At 45.3% G+C, this 19631-nt stretch overlaps 5 protein-coding genes and 4 non-coding genes across 9 annotated transcripts; 4 read left to right on the top strand and 5 right to left on the bottom strand. All coding sequences in view use genetic code 12, as the record gives it.

Annotated features, from left to right (window-relative positions):
• Positions 1 to 1863: 1863 nt before the first annotated feature.
• On the top strand, positions 1864 to 8217 carry BLM3 (Blm3p; the record flags this gene model as incomplete). Its single annotated transcript, XM_002618756.2, has 1 exon — positions 1864 to 8217. The coding sequence occupies one exon, from the start codon at positions 1864 to 1866 to the stop codon at positions 8215 to 8217; it is 6354 nt and encodes a 2117-aa protein (XP_002618802.1).
• Positions 8218 to 8348: 131 nt separating this feature from the next.
• On the bottom strand, positions 8349 to 11435 carry NMD5 (Nmd5p; the record flags this gene model as incomplete). Its single annotated transcript, XM_002618757.1, has 1 exon — positions 8349 to 11435. One exon carries the CDS (start codon positions 11433 to 11435, stop codon positions 8349 to 8351), a length of 3087 nt encoding a protein of 1028 aa, XP_002618803.1.
• A 607-nt stretch (positions 11436 to 12042) lies between these two features.
• XPT1 (Xanthine phosphoribosyltransferase 1) lies at positions 12043 to 12657 on the bottom strand (the record flags this gene model as incomplete). The annotated part of the gene is made up of 1 exon (XM_002618758.1): positions 12043 to 12657. One exon carries the CDS (start codon positions 12655 to 12657, stop codon positions 12043 to 12045), a length of 615 nt encoding a protein of 204 aa, XP_002618804.1.
• A 477-nt stretch (positions 12658 to 13134) lies between these two features.
• On the bottom strand, positions 13135 to 14853 carry UTP9 (Utp9p; the record flags this gene model as incomplete). Its single annotated transcript, XM_002618759.1, has 1 exon — positions 13135 to 14853. One exon carries the CDS (start codon positions 14851 to 14853, stop codon positions 13135 to 13137), a length of 1719 nt encoding a protein of 572 aa, XP_002618805.1.
• A 376-nt stretch (positions 14854 to 15229) lies between these two features.
• On the top strand, positions 15230 to 15333 carry FOB63_005553. Its single transcript has one exon. It is a non-coding gene; the product is annotated as a tRNA-Pro (tRNA).
• Positions 15334 to 16075: 742 nt separating this feature from the next.
• Positions 16076 to 16178, top strand: FOB63_005554. The gene has a single exon. It is a non-coding gene; the product is annotated as a tRNA-Pro (tRNA).
• A 357-nt stretch (positions 16179 to 16535) lies between these two features.
• On the top strand, positions 16536 to 18365 carry KRE30 (ATP-binding cassette family ATPase; the record flags this gene model as incomplete). Its single annotated transcript, XM_002618760.1, has 1 exon — positions 16536 to 18365. One exon carries the CDS (start codon positions 16536 to 16538, stop codon positions 18363 to 18365), a length of 1830 nt encoding a protein of 609 aa, XP_002618806.1.
• Positions 18366 to 18881: 516 nt separating this feature from the next.
• FOB63_005523 lies at positions 18882 to 18954 on the bottom strand. Its single transcript has one exon. It is a non-coding gene; the product is annotated as a tRNA-Ala (tRNA).
• Positions 18955 to 18963: 9 nt separating this feature from the next.
• Positions 18964 to 19037, bottom strand: FOB63_005522. Its single transcript has one exon. It is a non-coding gene; the product is annotated as a tRNA-Ile (tRNA).
• Positions 19038 to 19631: the final 594 nt, after the last annotated feature.

Below are 19631 nucleotides of genomic sequence, written 5' to 3'. Positions count from 1 at the left end.
CTAAATAAACTTCACATGTCACACTATGTGACAGATTGTTTAAACTTTCTTCTTAATTGCTATATAGCGTATTATCTTTTCGCCACTATAATCAAAAGTACCTCTGAAGCTAAACAGGTCAAAGCCAAATTTCTCATTGAGTTTCGATTTTCCGACAGAATCTAAGTCGGCTCATACTTGTATTTTGAAATTGTAATCAAGTCATGCTAAGTTCAAAAGAAGATTGCAAATTGTTCGAAAGCATCAAGTAAGGTTCTAATGAAGCAAGAAAATGAGAATACGGAAGCTGGACCAAAGCCTTTTTTTAAAATTTTCTTCCTCTTAGTTCTATATGATCTATCGTTCTTAACCAGTCAAGCGATGATCAATTTTTGCTCTGTAGCTTAAAAGTTTTGATGAAGGCATATGTGACTATTCCGGCTCTCCGATATACTCTAAAACTACTTGCGAATGAAATGAATTGGCACTTTTCGTGGAAAGGGAAGAGATTGGTCTATTTTCCTTTTAATGGAGCCATTTTATAAAGTTTAAACATCGGTGCATTGACTTCTAGGTTCCCATTTTGGTTTTGTAAAGCATCTTCTCTTTACCGTCATCCCTAATTGAGGTAGATTCTTCATTCTATCTTCTAAATGTGGCCAATTCCCTGTCACAGATCCTCTTCATTGCTGATAAACTAACTGCTTTGGTCTCTTTGGACTAGCGAGAGCATGAAAGAGAGATCACTCGGCTCCCAAAATGGCGAAAGCAATATTGTGTTTCACACCAGAGGCTAGTGTTTCCCATTAAATACTTTCGACTTCACTAATTATTCTTGTTTTAATACATTCACACTAAGCACCTGAAGTTGAATATAACCCGTGAACAACTAACAAGTTAAATCTCGAATACTAAACTTCTCTTCTGCAACTTAAAAATACAGTTCTACGATATTTTGGAGCTGGAGTTTCAATTTCGGCAGATAACTTGGTATCCCCAGGGCCCAAACAAAGTCACAAATACAGTCGAAACGATGGACTGAGTTCAACAATGTTTTCATACTGAACCCCAGTCCAAAGGTGACTACAGAAGTCTCAATCGGTGGCCTAGATTGACACCGTATCGATGCCATTGCTTGACGCTTCGATCCCAGACTTTATGGATCATTTCTCCGATTCTTCTTTAAATCATGATGCAGCATCGAGTCTTTAAGTGGTTTTTTCGCAATCGTGATGGAAATTCAGTCGATTTCTACGGGATCTCGGTCTCCTAGTCTTTCGGGAAACCGATTCGCTAAAAAAAGAACCGTTTTCGCCGGTTCTGTAGCAATTTCAAAGTGTAGGCAACTCCGTAGGCGGGGCAACCCAATTGATGGAGCGATTTACGGTGTTAGTGACTGTTTAAAGCTCCATGTTCTGTACAATCTGTAGAATCCAGCGGTGGCAAAGCCCAAGTAACTGGCACATGAACTACGAGGCAAGTCCGTCAAACAGACACAGCCGAGATTCGCTCTGTACATCAGGCCCCCTGGGTCTCACTGAACTTCTGTTTAACTCCAACACATTTCCAATAATGTCATGAACTGTTCCTCGAACATATTCCATCAGAACCTCATTCCCATGAGAACCTCTTTACAGAGCCATCCTGGGTCTGTCGCTTCTGCATCTTGCCTCGTGTCTGCGCCCTTCATATAGCCGTCAGGCATGCAGTGCGCGCACTCGTTTTCCATCTCCACTCCATCTCCACTCTACTTCTCTCTTCTGCCCCCACGGTATCTCGTGCCGAACATCCTGTCGCACGTCTTCCACGTTACAATTCCCTTCCCCTGCGCAACCGGTTCCTGTTTCTTTTCCGCCTGTCGCCCTCCCCGTTTCCCTTTTTGCCATGGAGCGCAGACCGTCGTACGGCACAATTGCCTCCTCGCGCGAACACCACTACCACTTGGACTGGCCGCCCGCAGGCCCCGACCCATGCGCGCCCGGGCGGTTTTACGCGCGCGCGCGCCCGCGCTCGCTCGACTTGCCCGCGCGCCTTCCCTACGCAGCCGAGCCGCCGCGCGCCCGCGCCAACTTTCTCGCCCACATTGTCGCCCACTTGTACATCGCCGTGCGCAGCGGCGACGCCCAGGGCCTGCTTCTGGTGTCGGCGCGCGACTTGGCCGCCCTCAAGGAGTTTTCCGACGTGGACTTGGCCCTCGACACCACCTTGTTTGAGATGGCCGACGAGAACATCGCCTCGGAGTCCGACTCGGACGAGGACGCCGACGACGACGACGAAGACAACCCGATCGACCTGGTGCAGCACCGCCGCCCGCCCCGCAGCGCGGCCGTTGTGGGCGTGCGCATCTGGACCCACGAGCTTTTGGTGTGGCTCAAGATGAAGTACGACATGCCGGTTTTCTTGCGGGCCGCGTTGGCCCGCGTCTACTGGGCGCTCTGCTGCTGCCGCGGCCAGCGGCTTGCGCTCCGCCTCTATGTGCGGGCGTTCGAGGCGCTCGCAGGCAAAACAGAGCTTTTGCGCGGCCGCTTGCAGCTTCCGTGGCGCCCGCTTGCGCGCGAGCTCTTGTGCCACTTGCCCGCGCCCGACCCGGCGCACGAGCCGCTCGAGCGCAAGGAATTGGCGCTCTTGCTCCGCATGGCTGAGCGCGCCCACTTCTACTTCGACCCACACGCGGCGCCCGAGCTTTTCGACCTCTTTGCCCTGCGCCTCTCCATCCCAACGGCGCCCGTGGTTTTGTCCGCCTTGGCCATGATGCCCATGACGTTTGGCGACCCTGATGTGCGCCGCTTCATTGCGCCATATTTCGTCATCTGGAACAAGCTCAGCCGCAGCGACGACGTGGCGCCCCATGTCACGGCCCGCCTTGGCACGATAGCCATGGCGTACTTGGACCACCTTGCAGAGAAAGGAAACACCCAGAAAGGAGATGTGGATGTGGCCGCGGCGCCGCTCCCGCCGTTTGGTGTCTTTTCGCTCGACCAGTTCCGTTTCCTCATGAACTCGCTTGTCAGCTCGCTCAGCATCAGCAGCGACAAGTACGCCTCGGTCAAGACGAAATTCTTCCACGGCTACTCCAGCTGCATTGTCTTTTCCTGCGGCGCCGCGGCCTGCGACCCAGACGGAATCATGGACCAGCTCGCCACGTTGCTCAACGCCATCAAAAGTTACGTCCATCCCTCCAACTCCGGCGAATGGGCCCGGCCCATCTCCCGGCTTGTGCGCAGCCTTGCTTATCAGATGCACAAGCGTTTCAATATGGAGCGCCAGCCAGACGGCACCTTGCACTCTCTTCCTGCGCAGCACAAGCTTCTGGACCGCCTCGTGGCCCGCTTTGTCTCTGCCTTGTTGCCTTTAGTCCGCACTGGTCTCCAGTCAAAACGTACCAGTGCCGCAGAAGACTATTTAGCCACATTAAATCTCTTGTGTCATCTTAATGCAGAGGTTGCACTCGGTGGCATCTTGCGGGACATTTACGAATCCTTGGAAGGCGTCATCTCGACCCATCGTGTGGTGGCCGCCTTGCGGTGTATGGAAGAACTCACTCGGCACTTTGCCGTGACGCCCGTCTTTCGTGTGCATTTGGTTCGTATTTTCACGTTGGCATTGCCTGGTATCGACTCCAATGACCTCAGCAAAACCATCCACACCCTCAATGCATTTTCTGCTATGGCTAACTTCGTGCCCATTTGCGACTTGACCGACGGCAATGGTGATCCAAGTTTGGCCATGGAACTTACAACACAGCACTTGGACTTTCTTCATGCACAAGAGTACCTGAACAGGAGGAATGAAAGTGATCAAAATATGAATGGAGGGGGGTATGGATCCTCCAATGGTGCATCCTCAGACAAAGAGTCACCAATTTTCTCCGTCGATCCTGCTCTCGAAGTCCAAGCTCTTGGATCTTCCTCAAGTGCCTTCAAACTTTTGATCAAATCCTTCGGCGAACGTATTTTTTCTCTCCTAGAAAACATCCCTGATCCATCCAAAAGCAATGGCATTGAAAAGGATCTCTGTGACTGTCTTCCAAAATTTTTGTTCATTCTCATCGAGGCAATGTCCGATGATATTTTCAAAAGCTTTCGTGACCAGGTGGTTCGTTTTGTTCTTGACAACGCCATCCATCTGGTAGCTGACGTTATTGGTGAGATCTGTGGTGGAATCATCAAGCGTGATCCCAAATTCTTCATGGAATTGGGCCCGATCTTGATTGATCGCGTATACGAAGACATTAAGGAGAACGGTGCTGGTCGGGCCCGGACGGGAGTCGACATTGCACCGCTTGACCAAAATCTTTTCTGGAACCTTATGGTGATCAATGAATGTGTGGGTAATGCTGGAGAGTACATTGTGAAGATGCAAAAGCAATTGGTGGAATTGTCCTTTTTCTTGATGCAGAACATCCGGGGCTCCACTATTTTTTCTAGCACGTATCTTCTTAATCAAATGCTTCAGGGCACAACGAAAATTCGCTTGAAGGAAACCCGTTTGATCAGTCCGCAGTATTTGAAAGAAAAGCCTATGGACGCATCCTGCTGGGGAGGCTTTCTGTCTGATCCCTATAGGTTTTCGGATGAGAATCTTACCTTTGAGTGGTTTATCCCAGGCGAGGCTGAGGTGCAATTTGCCGTTTCCACCTTCAACCGCCATGTTTCCCAGGCACTTTCAAATATTCTGGGTGTCATGAAAAACATTGTGAGCCGCAAAGACAAGGACAATATTTCTCTCGAACAATCTGATGAGCTTCGTGGCTACCTATTATACTTAGCTTACGGAATTAGTGGCATTTCGTATTTGCTTGATCCGTCTTTTGACGAGGATATCCCAAAGTTGAGCGGCCAGGGACCAGAGTCGATTCAAAACAGACTCAAACTTTTGGCCCAGATTCGAGACATGAAGTCTTCCAAGTTCTCAGAAAAAGATGAACCCCGGCTTGAAAATATTCATGAAAACCTTCAGCAAATCGCAGAAAACATCGAGTCCAAAGACTCGATCGATTTTAATACAGATTCGGATGAACTAGTCGGTGCAGACCTCTTTGGCTACTCTAATCCAAAGAAAAATGCCTCGGAAGACAGCCTTGAGGAACCAGCTTTTAAAAGACCAGACTTGCGCTCCTTGACCAAATGTGACTCTCCTATTGACACTTCTGCGAGAGCGAGCCCACAGCTTGCTGGCGTGGATATGTCGTCTATGAATCCAGCCATCACTTTCAGAGAAAGAAAACTTTACACCAGCAGATACTACTTTGGTGATGATATTGAAACGAGAAGATCAAACGAACTCTACATTCAACTTCATAGAACGAGACACCTCGTTGGAAAGAGTTTACACTACATTTGCCAGTTTATGCAAACTCACCTTAAGGACAACACGAAGTTGTTCAGACATCTTCTATATGTTCTCAATATTTGGTTTGCTGATGTTGGTCGCGAGAGGGTACTAGACCACAGCCATGCAAAGATTTCCTTGGCATATGTCAGCGAACTCCAAAAGATTAATCGTGTTCGAAAACCCTTCACTAGATTGTCGTTGGGCGCAAGAATTGAATCGTATCACCTGTTGAGGGTCGCTTTACATGCAACTTCTAGAAGCATCACGGATCTTGACAAGGTTCTTCTTGAGGATATTGTGAAGTTGTCTTGCTCCACGTACATTGCTATAGCAAACCCTGCTCAATCCACGCTTATGGATGCAATGAAACGGGTCAATGGCTCCTACAATGTGATTATTCGATCTTCGTTGCGCCTCATCTCTAGGGCAATTGAAGAAAATAACCACAAAGCTATAGAGAGTGGATTAAGCATATTCGAGTTGAAAAGAATCAGAACCAGGATACAAAGCGATTATCTCAACTTACAAAAGTTCATTGAAACTCTTCACCAGTGTTTCGATGTAGATAACAATGATGTGAACGATCTTGCTCAGAGGCTTTTCAAAAATTTGACTGGGGGTGCTATTGCGCCGCCAAGCAGCGTTTGCTTAATTGATCAGGATTTGGTTGATTCCATAAGACCACCCGATGAATTTATTGATTTAGAAATTAAGGCTGTTATCCTCGCCAAGGAAAAGAAGAGAAAGTTGTACCTTGAAAAATTGTCGAAAATTGAAGATGCCGTGGTTGTTCATGAGAAACATAACTCCCATTGGAAGACAAGTGCGTTGAATCTTTTGTTTCTCACGGATTTGCAAAGTGAGTATGAGATGATGAATAACAACGATGTTTTCCAGCTACTCACTAAAGCTGCGTCGACTGACCACCCTGTCATTTCGAGATTAGCACTCAAAGGTATCACGAGGCTCCTTGGAAAATTATATATGCTAAGTGCTGTGGGCTATGATCTTTCCAATGCTTATGATCTTGAGTTTGTGATGAAGGATTTTGTTGTCGTTGACACGAGTCCTAGAAACGGAGTTTCCTACTATGAAACGTGGAAAAAGGAAATGGCCAACCTTGATCATCCAAGTTACTTCATTGATAACAAAGCTAACTCTGGCTGGCTATTTTGGGGCAATAACATGATCGCAACAACCAACAAGCCTTGTTACGATTTGAATTTGAGGGACTCAGACGTAGCAATCATCAGAGGCTTTTCTTCGTGTGTAACGAAAGAATGGTTCACTAATATAGTCAACTTATGGGTTGCGGATAATGATTCCAACTCCGCTTTTCAAGGCACTGATGTGTTCATAACCACAGGCCTTGTGATGTTGATTTCTGCTGGGTACATCGTGGACTTCAAGTTTCAAGATTTGCTTGATATAATCTCCAATGTTTATGAGAAAAACGAGAAAAGCTCGCATATTGTGGTTTGTGAATTAATATCAGGCATTCTTCTTGGATCTAAGTACTTTAATCCTTCGTTGATTGCTTCCAGAGATTCTTTTTTGATTCCCTTCTTGAGGGGTATTCTTGAGAAAGATTTGACATCTGAAACGAAGAACGTGTGGAATATCTTTTTCTGGTGGGTTCCTGCTCATATCGATTGCAGAAGATTTCCTGCCATTACAGAGACGTTGCTCAAATTTCAAATCTCAAAATCTTCGGACTTGGCTATCAATGAGTCAACCAGATTAAACTATATCAAGTCCTTCATTGCATCCGTCACATGGGCATTCCCATTCACAGATGAAGTTTTGCAGTTATGTTTCGAAAACATAGACGATCGTCATCAAGCTATACGAGAGCAGATTGGATCTTTGATAGCTATTGCATGTTTCTCTCTCTATGAGGAATCATTTGCTTCATGTGAGGACTTTTTGGAAGCTTGCAATAGAGAAGGTTTTCTCATGTACAAGCAAAACAAGTCCGAAGCGTTTTTTAGTCGAATTCCTCTCCTTTTTGAAACTATTGAAACATGGAGGAAGGAGGTTCAGGACAAAACTGCTCAGGAAATTTTAGATTCTAGATACATTCATGCAGCAACCACAGTGTTGTTTTGGTTGAAGCAGACATTGAATACAAGTGTGTCTGTCCAGTATCAGGATCTTGTGGATACATATATTGTGCCATTCCTCCTCAATTTAACGAGCTTGAAGGATGTCTGTCAACTTGGAAACATAGAACCATTGAGTGCATTCAAAAAAGTATCTCAGATCCCTTTCGACACAACGAATCTTGATCGGATCGTAATAATGCTTGAGAAGTACAGTAAAGAAAATTTGAATGTTGTGCAGTCGTTTATCCTTGGGGAATTTACGGAGACAGTCTACTTTAAAAACTTATTCAAGTTGAGCCATGATCAGAGATTGCGTATATTGAAACTAACCAACTCATTGATGTATCACAAAAATTTGGAGATCCGGGAGGCTGAAGCTGTGACGTTTTCTGGGCTTGTCCACATGTCTCCTCCTACGAAGATTGAAGCCATCGTTGATGCTTATAAGAAACAATATTCCAATGACCTAGACAAAATCAGAAAGAAATATGCAAAAATTGGCTTCAAGAACATATCTACCGCCGATACAATCACCCTCCATGGAGCCACACTCGGTTTGGGGGCACTAGTCCACGCTTTTTCGTTCATGTCACCACCTCCAATATGGATCCCGGAGATTTTGGCCATCTTATCAAATAAAGCCTCGGGTATTCCAGGCATTGTTGGAAGAACTGCCAAGGAAACCCTAGGGAAATTCAAGAAAACGAGACAAGATTCCTGGCATGTGGACAGAGAAGTCTTTAATGAATCGCAGATGCAAGATCTAGAAGGTGTGTTGTGGAAGAGTTACTTTATTTGATTTTCGAAGTCAATTAGGTCTGAGGAAAATCATTAATGCGACCTTCGTAACTTCCTTGATTGATCAATGTACAAAATTACGACGAGTATAAAATTATATTAAATCATTATACAATGCAATGACGTATGTGGTTAATGAGTCTTAGGGACCATCTCCAAAACTCCCATAAAAACCTTTCTCTCTTCCTCGCTAACATTGTCAAAGATAGCATGGTAGACAGCAGCATTGTTCACTTGTAAAGAGTTGGAAAAATCCTTAAACACTTGAAAGGTGTTGATGCTATCCAAAGGTGTAGTAGCCAAAGGATCTTCGAAAACAGGTTCTTCTTCAGCAGTAAATGCTGCTCCTGTAAGCTTATGGTTTTCTTGTTTCAAAAACTCCAAGTATTCGCTAGTGCTGTCGTCTTCATTTTCAGCTCCTGATCCAACACTTTCCGTCTCATCATCATAGTCGTTGAAATTGCCCACGTCAGTGTAATCAGACTCGTTGAATTCTACGCGCTGTTTCTCAAAGTTTTTGATGGCTGAAGGTAATTCTTTGAACAAAACAGCAAGTTTGGATGCAATAGATCCTGCAATGGATTGCACAGCTTGCAAAACTTCAGGATTGTTTACCAAGCTGATGAGGCCAAGAATTGACAATTTAATGTCGTAGACACGTTTCAAAAGAGGAATCAACGCAAACCATTGTTCAAAAAATTCTTTGGTGTACAGCAGAAGTAGCCCTAAGGTAAGAGCGGGATCATATACCAAACAGGAGACAACAAAGTTTGTCAGAGCCACAGTCAAGGCATTCGTGGAAACGTGCAGCGAATCCTTTCGGTTGGAGGCAAACACTGGCAAGATATTTTTCGAGAGCGGCTGGATCACTAGCGAAGCATTGTTTTGCAATGAGAGAACCAAAGTCTGTGCAAGGTCACATGCAGTTACCATATCGTTGTAGTCTGCATTTCCATCGTCAGCTTCAAGAATGAAACCGATCATTTGCATCATCTTAGAAACGTTTTCTTGGTTATGGGCCAAATCTTCAGCACCGAAAACCATGTAGTTTTTCAAGCACTGAGAGAGTTCCTCAATGTACATGACGGCAATACCCTCGAAGAAAGAGTTAGACAACTGAGCAAAGTGTCTCCACATCAAAGGGCTGACCGCACGCAATAAAAAGATGGAGTTTTCGATTAACTCGGCCACTTCTGCTAAAAAATCGTCCAACTCATTGGTGAATACATAGTCGATGACAGGAGAAAACGTTTCCTCCAATTTCATGCAAATCTCTTTTGAGTTTTCAAACGACAAAAGGACGGTGATCATTGTGTTCAACAATCCCACTGCAGCCATGATCTTGTCTGACAGATCCACATAGTCACTTTCAATTTCCTCCACTCCAACATTTGCTGCATCATTTACCTCAACAGCCACGCGCATAAACTGCTGAACTAAATTGTTCATCAACTCGACTCCAAATGGTTGTAACTGTTCGGAAAAGTTTTCGACACACTCTTGCATGACCATCGAGACTGCATCATTATCAATCTCATTGGAGAGTTCCAAAAGCTTGGACATTGTAGGTAAGATTATAGACGAAAGAATCTGTTTGAACTGTGAATTGTGAATAAATGCTTGGATTCCCAATGCGCTTTGAAGCATAACAGGTAGGCTGGCATCGGAACCTTCAGATGTGAATGATTTGAGGATTCCGTGGAAGAGAGTAGATAATGTCTGCGAGTTTTCGAAAGGCAAGTCGGCAAATTTCGAGCACACATCTAAGGTTCTTGCTTGCAAAAACTCAAACTGCGAGTTGAGATTGGGCAAAACCAACTCGGCAAGGAAGCTTTCCATTTGTGACGCGTATGGGGATTTTGGAGATGTTAGGAGATGAGAGACGCCACCAATCAAACGCAAAGCGCCGTCTTTCTTCTTGGCGACGTCCAAATCTTCGGGAACTTTTTTCAAGCTGGAAAGCTGGTTGTATGCAAAAGTGACGATGGGCTCCAAAGTTGTTTTCTTCCTCTTGGTGACAAAAGTAACCAAAAGACCCAATGCCGCCACGTCAGCCTCGGAATCGTCGAAATTATCGAGCTTCAGGTTGATGTAATCGTTCGGATCCGTTTCGAAAAGCTCCAATGTTTCACTTGAAGGACACAAGAGGGGATAGATGAAGTGAGCCACAAGGTTCTCAAAGTATGGCTGGATGAGAGCCCATGATTCCTTTTGGGTCACGCTGTGGCTCATAAACTCCAAGAGGTGATATAAAGCCGTGGTACTGAGCCATCTGCGGCCACCGCACCAACTTTCAACAAGAGACAAGTAGACAGACATCAAATGAGGTACAAATTCGTCAATAAAGACGCCGCGGAAAGCGTCGTACTTCATTTTCGAAGACAAGTCCTTGGAGGCATAGCGGCGGAAGAGTCGTTCCATGTTGGCCACGGCCCACTTGTAGCATTTGGAGATCTGGGTCTGACATCTTTCCAGCTCGCTCAAAGAGGGCGAAAGCACGTATGCCGGAGGATCCAACTGGATCACCAGACAGTGGAACTGGCCCCAGGCCACAAGCGATTCTTTGGTCTGGAGAACCTTCGGCAAGTCGTAGTAGGTGACAAACTTGTAAGTTTTCAAGATGAGTTTCAAGATTTCCGCTGTGACCTCGGTGATTTCAGCCGCCAAAATGGCATTACCCACACTGAGCAAATGGGGGAAAACCTGGGCGATAATGGGATCCATCTCGCTTTCCCGCTCCAGATTCATCACCCAACGGTAGCTGCGGCAGATCTCGGCAAAGCACAAGACCCCCGTGTACATGGAAGAAGGCCCGTCCTGCTGCTGGAGCAACTCGCCTGTCTGTTGGAGCAATCCGGGCCACTGCGCCGGGTACTCGAAACTCACCAAGACCCGCAAAACAGGAATCAACTGCTGCTTGGTGGTGTGGTCCACTGCCGACAAAACGGCCACGATGCGGTCTTTCACCACGGGTTTTTCGCCTTCATCGATGGGCTGCGCCGGGCTGTTCCACGAGCGAACGACTCTGTTCTTGAAGTAGACGGCTGCCGCTTTTCTGACGCCCACGGGCGCGCTGGGAGAGGCGATGATATCAAGACAGGCGCCCAAGAAACCGGGCGTGAGCGAAAGCTGGCGAAGCTGGGCTTCCGCTTGTTCACGTGTCGCTTGAGACACTTGTAGCGTGGCTGAGAAGCACTGGAGAAGTGTGTTGGCGTCCATCGGAGTGGTCGGGGAGAAAGCCAGAAGAAAAGAGTTTCAGGCCGAAAAATGGGGCCGGGTTGTTGCGGGTTTCCAGAAGGATGATTTTACTTCTGGCAAAACTATGTGTTTTCGCGAAGAGTAAATTTTTCGGGCCTATGCTCATACAAGTCTGCAAGAGCTTTAGGATAAGAGACTCGGAGGGGAAAAGCGGTTTGATTCAAAAAAAAAAAGGACTACTACTTTCGAGGCGGCGCATTTGATGTCGCTGGAATTTTTGGGTGGTTTTCACATTAATAATGTCTGAGTTCTTGAGGCGTTGATATCATTTGGTGCATAATCTTAACTACAGTCACTTGTCTGGTTTCTCAGAGCCCGGTTGGATTAAAATGTAGGCGTGTTGAAATGTCTTTACAGAGATATACTACGTAGAACTGTCATTTGCCTTCAGAGGGGAATCTTCCACCACAGCATTTCACAATACCCAACTCCCAAAGTCTCGGAACCTTCTAGCTACTTTGTTCTCTATACTTGGTCCTGCGGCGATGCAGAGACTACACTTCTCCCAGCGATAGCGATATATTGAGTTTTGGGTGAGCGTTATCACAGCTCTCTTCTGATTCCTCGCCTAGTAGTTTCCTTGCTTTTTGGCCAACTCGGTGTGCTCGTCAATGTCAGCTGCATCCCAAGGATACGCGATCCACGCATCTTCCACTTCTTGGCCCACAATGTATCTGCCAGTGTCCATGATGTTGGAGGGAAGATCAGCCTTTTTCGGCTTATTCTTGTTGTGGAGCACAAACACCAGGAACTTGGTGGGCGTTTCCAGTCCCAACTCTTTTTCAAGCTTAGCAACGTCATTTTGAAGCTCCGTCACCGCATAGTGGAGAGTGGTTCTAGTGTCGTCCACTTCATCTACAATAATGACGTTTTTGCCAATGAGTGTGTCCAAATGGTTGCTCAAGTTACCCAAATCGAGCCATTGCGTCCTGATCACCTCTTTGCCGATCTTGTCTTCTCCAGTGTTGCCCATATCTTCGTAGAGCGATAATCCAATGGCCTGGATGGGGATATTGCCTTTCCCATCCTTGAGGAACGAGCGAAGAATTCTAGCGGGAATAAAACCACCTCCGCCGATGGCAATAATAAGATCCACACGAGTGCCCTTTTGCTTAATGTCTTCGGCCGCTTTCTTGCATAGCTTGTGGACGATATTGTACGAAATGTAAAGTTTTTCGGGCATTGGATGAGTAGTAGATAATCTTATCAGTGCGCAAAATTGTTCGCTGTGGACTCTTGAAGGTGCATATACTAGACAGAAAATGGATCAGGAAACCTTCAACATGGGTGTGTGAAAAACTCAGATATAATAAACACTGTTTGTGCCCGTTATGGCAGTGATGGTTTAGGACTAGACCGAAACTCATCATTGCCTTAAATACTTCATGCCGTTCGTATTTGGGCATCTCTAACATATTAAATCTCAGCTTTTACTAAATAGTGATGAACATCGGCTGTTACTGATTATCGATGAATCGCAGTTGTATACATTAGACCAAAGTAGTAAAGCCGGTTTCAGCCTGAACCAATCTTCTGCCTCCTCTAGATCATTATATCAAAAGACTGGAGTCATCATCCTCTGGTTCTGATCTAATCACACAGACGGATACTTATCATTCTACAATTCAGTGCAAGTTTCTTTAATTAGAACTAGTCTATGCTAAGCCTCCTCTGGCACAGGGCCGTTTTCGTCCTTCTGTTCTATGCTGTCAAAATCGTCGTCGTTTTCACCATTGGCGTATACAACAGACTCTTCGATGTTGGTGGTGTTGTTGAATGTCTCGTTGAAAGTTTCGTACTCGTCTTCGGGTTCGCTCTCTTCTTCTTGCGTCTGTGTGCTGATTTTGTTTCGAAGTTCTGCTTGCGACTTCAACAATTGCAATCTTCCTTGAAGAGCCAAGAGCTTGGGCATCAATTTCATTCCGTCATCTAGACTGGTCTGCAACAGAGCCAAACTTGTTTCGAGTTTCTCCTGTTTGGAGATGTAGCCTCCATGGGCCAATAAAACCCACTTGAGCCAAATGGACAAGGACGATTTTCTGCTGGGGTCACTGGCAACTTTCTTGCTGACAATTTCGAAAAGATTCTCCACCAAGTCGCAGCACTTTTCCGATTGTGAGAAGAGGCGGATGGTGTCTTTGATACTGTCTTCATTGTCGTTGCTGGAACATAATCGAAGTACTTCCTTTTTGGGTACTTTCTCGCTAGTCAACAAGCGTGATAATTGGGAGAACAACTCTTCCGATCCCACGTTGGCGATTTCCGTTTCTTCAACTGCAAATGGGACCTCTGAGTTGTCATTTTCTTGTGTGGCATTTTCACTTGGGTGAGAAATAGGAACGGTGCACTCGCCTTCCAAGCTGGTGGTTTCGCTGACTTTAGCAAACTGTGGCTGGTTTCCGTCGTACCAGACACCCACAACGCCGTTTGCAGATGTTGAAATGACGTTTTCAAATTGCGTTTCGTCGTGGTCTGTCTTGATAAATGCAGAGGGCTCAGTACGTTGCAGACCGGCCAACGAAAAGACTTCAGCTCCGTGCTCGGTGAACGCCATAAGAAGATCGGGGGACAAAGAGGCCAACCGAGTAATGTTAGAGCCCTTGCAATGTAAGATCCGCGGCAGAGCAGAAGGCTCGGAAAGATCGTAGATGGAAAGCGTGCTGGACAAATCGCGGGCCACCGCGACAAAAGAGTCCAAGGGGAGAATGAATGCAACGGATCCCGCATCCTTCTTGGCTTCAAACTCGGCCAAGACATTCTTGCGGCTCTTAGATCCATCCACCATATATAAGTTGGTTGATGCTAGAAGCATGAGCTCGGCAGACGAGGAGCTCTTTTTTGGCCGGTACAGTATCTGGTTCACAAGCGCCACGTCGGCATCTGTTTTTGCAAATTTGACTGTCTTTTCAACACCTTCCAGTGTGTGAATTTGTAACAAGGAAGCGTCTTCGGAGAGACCCCAGAAGCGGTTTTCGCCGCGGGCCCGTGTCAAAGACACAAGTTTTCCCGTGGCAATCTGGGCCACTGGCGCATCTGTGAGCGGCGAAAACACCAAGGTTTCGCCCGTCTCCAAAGCCACAGCTAAAAGACTATGGGTCGCCAAAGCGCCGTTTCCTTCGCCGTTGCGAGGAGCCGAGTCGTCGGCCGTTCTCTTTTTGCTCTTCTTAGGAGTGACAAGGGCTGCAACGTCATTAAACCACGCCACACAAGATACAATCTGTTCTGGCTCAAGTTCATGTCTTTTGATCATTGATTCGTCCACTAGGGCACCTTCACGGTGGGAAATGGGATAGGTCTGGACCTCATTTCTGCCGTTTTTCAGGATTACGTTGGCGAGGTAGCTGCCGCTGGCATCAACCTGGCTGTAGGCTCCGGACATAGGGAAATGATATAGTAATAGAGCTGAAAAATTATTCTCGCGATGAGTGGGTTGGACTTGTGTGCACTCTGAGATGGGAGACAACACAAACAAGAGACAATGTTGACTACAGAAAAGGCAGAAATATGGGCCAGTTCTTGGGTTTCGCTTGATCTACTTGTTCGTTCTATTTGTTGTTCTCTTCTACATTGAGAACAACACTCTCTTTGCTGGTTGGGCTAGTCGCACGGTGCGAAATGCTAGAAAATAGGCACATGCAGAAATAAATGGACAACTCGATCTTGCTTGGCAGTTCTTGATTGCATTGACTGAATTTTCCTTCTCAGCTTCCTATATCTCTGTGATATAAAAACATAGCCTTTTCCGAAAATAAGAAGGGCGTGTGGTCTAGTGGTATGATTCTCGCTTTGGGCGACGTTCCAGTACACTGGAATGAAACAAGCATGCGAGAGGCCCTGGGTTCAATTCCCAGCTCGCCCCTTTTTTTTTATGAATCCACTCTTTTCGAAGTAGAACGAGTCACCCATAATCACCAAACAAACAAGCAGGATTATGCGATTGTGGGAGGCTATTTGAAGTGAAATAAATGCACGATTTCCGAGTGGTTCAATTCGTTAACTTTGACATATGGTCTATTATCATCTTGGGCATATTTGTACAGTTTGCAAAGCTTGACTAATTGATATAATAAAGGCTTCTGTCATGCCTTCAATGAAAAAAATCATTCATTCAATTTATGGCGAGTCTGAATGTAATCTTCCCCATAACCTCATTGTTACTTTGATCCAGGCATGGCGATATTTCTATGACTGGTCTCCATCTATTGATCAAAATAATAGTTTTAAAGAGGTGCAATAGGCATTAAAATGTAGTATTCTAAGAAAAATCTGAGAAAAGAAGACATGCACTGAAATCTGGTATACCTTGTAGAAAAGAAGCTGCCTTATTGATGATTGTAAATATATTTGCTCAACTATCTCACGTCACCGAGTTTCTAGTGCCTGACCCAACCACAATCAGAAGTTCCTTGTTCAAACAGTGCACAATACAAACGAGACATACAGTGCAGACAGACAAAAATATTTTAAAATGTTGCAAATCTTTCATGTCTAATCACACAAAATAGTCACATTCAGGTAGCCGGATCAATATGTAACTGTTAATGGTCATCACGATACATTCAAATAGTGTGAGAGCACAGCGAATTTTTCTCTCAACAAATGGGCGTGTGGTCTAGTGGTATGATTCTCGCTTTGGGTTAGGATTCGCATACCGGATCAGAACAAGCATGCGAGAGGCCCTGGGTTCAATTCCCAGCTCGCCCCATTCTTTTTTTCATTTTATAGTTTTTCTCTTAGACTAGACGTGTTCTATGGATTGTTAATCTTTGCTGTATTGTCGACTGGATGAGTTGCGCACGTGATCAAATCACGTGTATTTAGTTTCTCCTGCCCGTGCCAGGTGCCATCACAGGCTCCCAGACAGCATTGTGCATGTTTCCAGTTCATCGAAAGCAGCAGAAGGTCCCAGTTGCTTCGTTCGACACATAACACTGGTGCTGTGATTCTTGGGTGCACATTTCTGTGGGTAACGTCATTCCTGCATGTGGTTGAAATTTTCTCGATGCTTCTTCGTACTTCTTATTAGCTTTTACTCGACTCTTTTTTTCTCACCAGAACAAAATGTCTGTTTCCGCATCGAAAGCTAAGAGAGAGCAAAAGCGTGCCGAAAGAGAAGCCGCTAAAGCCGCTTCTGGAAAGTCTTTGAGAAAGACAAAGAAGCAAGCTGCCAAGGACGCTGAAGAAAAAGATGTTGATGATGCTGCTGCGCAAATTGCCAAATTGAAGACGCAGACAGACGAGCACGGATTGTCTGACAGAGTCACCACTGGTGTTTTGGAGTCTTTGGAGACCTCGAGAGATATCAAGATCTCGTCGCTTTCCTTGTTGTTCCACGGTAAGGTTTTGATTCAAGACTCCACTTTGGAATTGAACTACGGTAGAAGATACGGTTTGTTGGGTGAAAACGGATGTGGTAAGTCGACCTTGTTGAAGTCTCTTGCCGCCAGAGAATTTCCTGTTCCAGAAGCGCTTGACATTTACTTGTTGAACGAGCCTGCAGAGCCTTCTGAATGGTCTGCTTTGGAGTACGTTGTCAAGGAAGCCGAAGCCGAATTGAAGAGAGTGGAAGACCTTGTCGAGGACATCATTGTGAGAAACGGCCCAGAAGACCCATCTTTGGAAGGTTTGTACGAAAGAATTGACAGCATGGACCCATCCACATTCGAGTCCAGAGCTGCCGTTATCTTGCACGGTTTGGGTTTCAACGGTGTCACCATCAACAAAAAGACAAAGGACATGTCTGGTGGATGGAAGATGCGTGTTGCGTTGGCCAAGGCTTTGTTCGTGAAGCCAACTTTGTTGCTTTTGGACGACCCTACTGCGCACTTGGATTTGGCCGCCTGTGTGTGGTTGGAAGAGTACTTGAAGAGATGGGACAGAACCTTGATCTTGGTTTCGCACTCTCAGGATTTCTTGAACGGTGTGTGTACCAACATGATCGACATGAGAATGAAGTTGCTTTTGCAATACGGTGGTAACTACGACTCGTATGTCAAGACCAGAGCCGAGCAGGAAACCAACCAGATGAAACAATACAACAAGCAACAGGAAGAAATTGCCCACATCAAGAAGTTTATTGCATCTGCTGGTACTTATGCTAACTTGGTCAAGCAAGCGAAGTCCAGACAAAAGATCTTGGATAAGATGGAGGCCGACGGTTTGATCCAACCTGTTGTTCCAGACAAGACCTTCACCTTCAGATTCCCTGAGGTGGAGAAATTGCCTCCTCCAGTGTTGGCTTTCGACGACATGTCCTTCTCTTACTCGGGCAAGGAGGAAGACAACTTGTACGAGCACTTGGACATTGGTATCGACATGGACTCGAGAGTCGCTCTTGTCGGACCAAACGGTATCGGTAAGTCCACCTTGTTGAAGTTGTTCCAAGGTATTTTGGTCCCACAGAAGGGTAGAGTCATTCAACACACGCACATCAAGTTGGGTGTCTACTCGCAGCATTCGGCTGATCAATTGGACTTGACCAAGACTCCTTTGGAGTTCATCAGAGACAAGTTCCCTAACATTTCCCAGGACTTCCAGTACTGGAGACAACAATTGGGTCGTTACGGATTGACTGGTGAAGGTCAGACTTCGCAAATGGCCACCTTGTCTGAAGGTCAAAGATCCAGAGTTGTGTTTGCCTTGTTGGCCATCGAGGCACCAAACTTGATCTTGTTGGATGAGCCTACTAACGGTTTGGATTTGGCTACCATTGACTCTTTGGCCGACGCCATCAACGCTTTCAACGGTGGTGTTGTGGTTGTGTCGCACGACTTTAGATTGTTGGACAAGGTTGCCAAGGACATTTTCGTCATTGAGAACAAGACTGCCACTAGATGGGAGGGCTCTATTTTGGACTACAAGAAGAAGTTGGCCGAAGCTGTTGTTATTTAAGTTGGAGGTGGTGCATTAACCCCACTTTATTCGTCTTTGTATTTTAGGTTTGCGGGTCTTAATAAACTATACATTTATATTCTTTTGGTGTTGGCATCTTTCACTTGCAGTTTCTGAATGTTGTCACCTATGCTAAAATCGAACTGTTTTAAATATGACGAAAAACCAAGACAATATTTCTGGCAAACACAAGTCAGTAGTTTTAAGTAGCATTAAGAAACACTGTTTTATGCCAATGTTCCAGTAGTGATCAAAGATTATTTCGATACCTTAAGTATTTAAATTTCTTGAAGTTTGGAAAGTTGCTGCTTGATAATTGAAATTCTGATAGTATCGCCTTTGTAGTATTGTGATGAGTCTCATCACAATTGCAATCTATTTCGACCGTCATGTTGGGGTCAATTGACAAACGGAAAAGCTTTGGAGTCACTCAACTTCTTAACGATATGGCTTCCTTCTATCAAGAAAAAAATATGCTTGTTAATGCAAGTATAAGCAAAAGAAAATAAAAAATAATGGACGAGTCCGGAGTCGAACCGGAGACCTTTCCCATGCTAAGGGAACGCGCTACCAACTACGCCACACGCCCGGAAAGAAGTGGTCCCTAGCAGGATCGAACTGCTGATCTTGGCGTTATTAGCACCACGCCTTAACCAACTGGGCCAAGGGACCTTTCTTGAACGACTATTTTTGCTGTGTATATAGGTAGTATTCTAAGTTAAGAAGCTTTTAAATCATCAATTCCATAAACATCCGATTTACATATAAAGTTTGAAGGAAAGTGTGTAAACCAAATATTAATGAGACACTGAAGGGTCTAAAGTTTCATGAATTGTGAGAGGGTTGGAGTACTTGAAGAGATTCATACTGAAGAGAATTGTTATAAAACATGGTCATCTAGAATCCTCACTGCATGTAATTCTATATACTGGATCCGGAAAAGCTGTAATGTTTAAGTCGCTTGAATGTGGGGTATAGATAAATTTCAAATGCTTTTTCTGATCGAAAGGTCATCATTTTCAAAGTTGCTTGTGCGGTGACTTTCCTTTTATGTTCACGAATAACAAATGATTTGCAATAATTATGTGCTTTTCCTATTGACTGCGAAAAGTAAAAAACCAATAAGGATGTACAAAAATTGAAAAACAATTTTCAGAAGCTTGCAGCCATGGAATCATAGAAAAACGTATCCACTCGACTCGGCCATAAAATACCAGACTTCGTTGGAAAACCTGTGCTATCATGATTTGAGTCAAGTTCGGTTTG

The sequence above is a fragment of the Clavispora lusitaniae genome (assembly GCF_014636115.1).
Source record: "Clavispora lusitaniae strain FDAARGOS_655 chromosome Unknown tig00000038_pilon, whole genome shotgun sequence".
Lineage (NCBI taxonomy): Eukaryota > Fungi > Ascomycota > Pichiomycetes > Serinales > Metschnikowiaceae > Clavispora > Clavispora lusitaniae.
The sequence above is the reverse complement of the archived record's forward strand: the minus strand, read 5'-3'. Positions and strand labels throughout refer to the sequence as shown.